The 1412-nt window shown below is 67.2% G+C and overlaps 2 protein-coding genes across 2 annotated transcripts in view; one reads left to right on the forward strand and one right to left on the reverse strand.

The window, feature by feature from the left end:
- AMPD2 (adenosine monophosphate deaminase 2) overlaps positions 1 to 314 on the reverse strand; it is a 10346-nt gene extending 10032 nt beyond the window's left edge. The window contains exon 1 of the mRNA XM_021713957.1: positions 2 to 314. Within this exon, the coding sequence (XP_021569632.1) occupies positions 2 to 142 (141 nt within the window). The 5' untranslated portion in view covers positions 143 to 314. The remainder of the gene's footprint in view (position 1) is intronic.
- A 996-nt stretch (positions 315 to 1310) lies between these two features.
- GNAT2 (G protein subunit alpha transducin 2) overlaps positions 1311 to 1412 on the forward strand; it is a 19184-nt gene continuing 19082 nt past the window's right edge. Inside the window, exon 1 of the mRNA XM_021713956.1 lies at positions 1311 to 1350. The gene's annotated coding sequence lies outside the window, so the exon portion shown is untranslated. The remainder of the gene's footprint in view (positions 1351 to 1412) is intronic.

A 1412-nucleotide genomic window follows, 5' to 3' on the forward strand; every position in this document is an offset into this window, starting at 1 on the left:
GCTGCAGTGGCGGCCTGCAGGCTGGCCCGCTTCTTAAAGGGATATTTGGCCTTGGACTTGCCCGGGCCAGATGCATAGGATGCCATGGCGGAGACAGCGGGGGAGACCGAACGGCACCGGCAGGGGCCCGGCTCTGCCACATCCAACCCCTTCCTCCGCCCCGCCCCCAGCGGCAGTGACTGCTGCAGGAAGCAGCGAGCCCCGCAGGCGGAAGAGGCCCTGGCCACGATTTCTCCTGTTGTCTAGGCAACCTGGGGGAGCGGGGCCTCCAACCCTGCCCCTACCCCTCGCCTCCCTCTCAGTCCCTGGAGGGACGTGACGGACGGCTGCCGGCTGCAGGGGATGCGGGGTGGCGGGGGGGGGGAGAGAAAAGATGGGGAAGGGCCAGCCCCAGCTCTTCACCAACTCCCCCAGGAACCCTCGTCTCTTGCCAGGGCTCCAGGGCAGAGGAGCCAAAGTCCAGGCTAGCTGGTGCAGCCAGCCGGGGAGAAAAAAGAAAAATAAACAGCAGTCCAGAACGGAGCTCCTCCAAGCTCACACACGCTCCCCTCGGGGCAGGGCTGGCATACTCCGTGAAAGCCCAGCGCCCCCGCTTTTTCCTCCCCTTCGGATCCCCAGCTCCAGGGGTAGCCCAGCTCCAGGAGGAGGAGGAAGAGCTGAGAATCCCAGCCCACAGGGAGGGGCCTGTCTTGGGAAAATTCCACTGCCGGCCAGAAGCCACCTCCCAAGAGGGCAAAACGGCCAGGGGGAAGGGGTTTGTCGGGGGGTCGAGAGAAACCCAGCTCTTCTGACTTTTCCTCTGCCTCTGCACACTCTGGCTCTGCTCCTCAGGCCCTTCCAGGAGCTGGCCGCCTTCCCTAGGTCCTGCAGGCTGGACGAGGACTCCCACCCTCTTGTCACCCTGGCCACAGCACTCCTCGGTTCCAGAGACCCTCCTCCTAACGCACCAGTACACACTCACCTGAGGCCATGCTGCCCGAGTCCCCAGGGGCGCCGCGGAGACCACCCGCGAGGGTCTCTGCGCAGCAGAGAAGCCGAGGGCCGGAGGAAGGCTAAGGGGGCTGCCGCCAGACCGCGGCCAAGTCGCTCCAAGGGACCCTGCCCCGGCACTGTGATGGAGCAAGTAAGGCGGTCTTTCGAAATCGCCAGCCGGCTGGAGGGCAGACCTCGGCGGCCGGAGTGGCCTCGGAAGACCCCGGCGTCCCGACCCCCAGCCCCGCACTCGAAAAGCGGGCGGGCCACGTGCTCCCCAGGAAGCGGGACCCGGCACTCGTCTGGGCTCTTCGCAACGCTCCCTGGGCGCTCAGGGCCGAACTCCAGCGGCTGGACTGCGAGGGAGTCACGCAACAGGTGCGACCCCACCAAAAGCCCGCGGGCGCCCAGCCCGTCGCCACGGCTGCAGTCCCCGCCAG

This window comes from Carlito syrichta, unplaced genomic scaffold (assembly GCF_000164805.1).
Source record: "Carlito syrichta isolate Samal-C Ts95f unplaced genomic scaffold, Tarsius_syrichta-2.0.1 Scaffold305096, whole genome shotgun sequence".
NCBI lineage: Eukaryota > Metazoa > Chordata > Mammalia > Primates > Tarsiidae > Carlito > Carlito syrichta.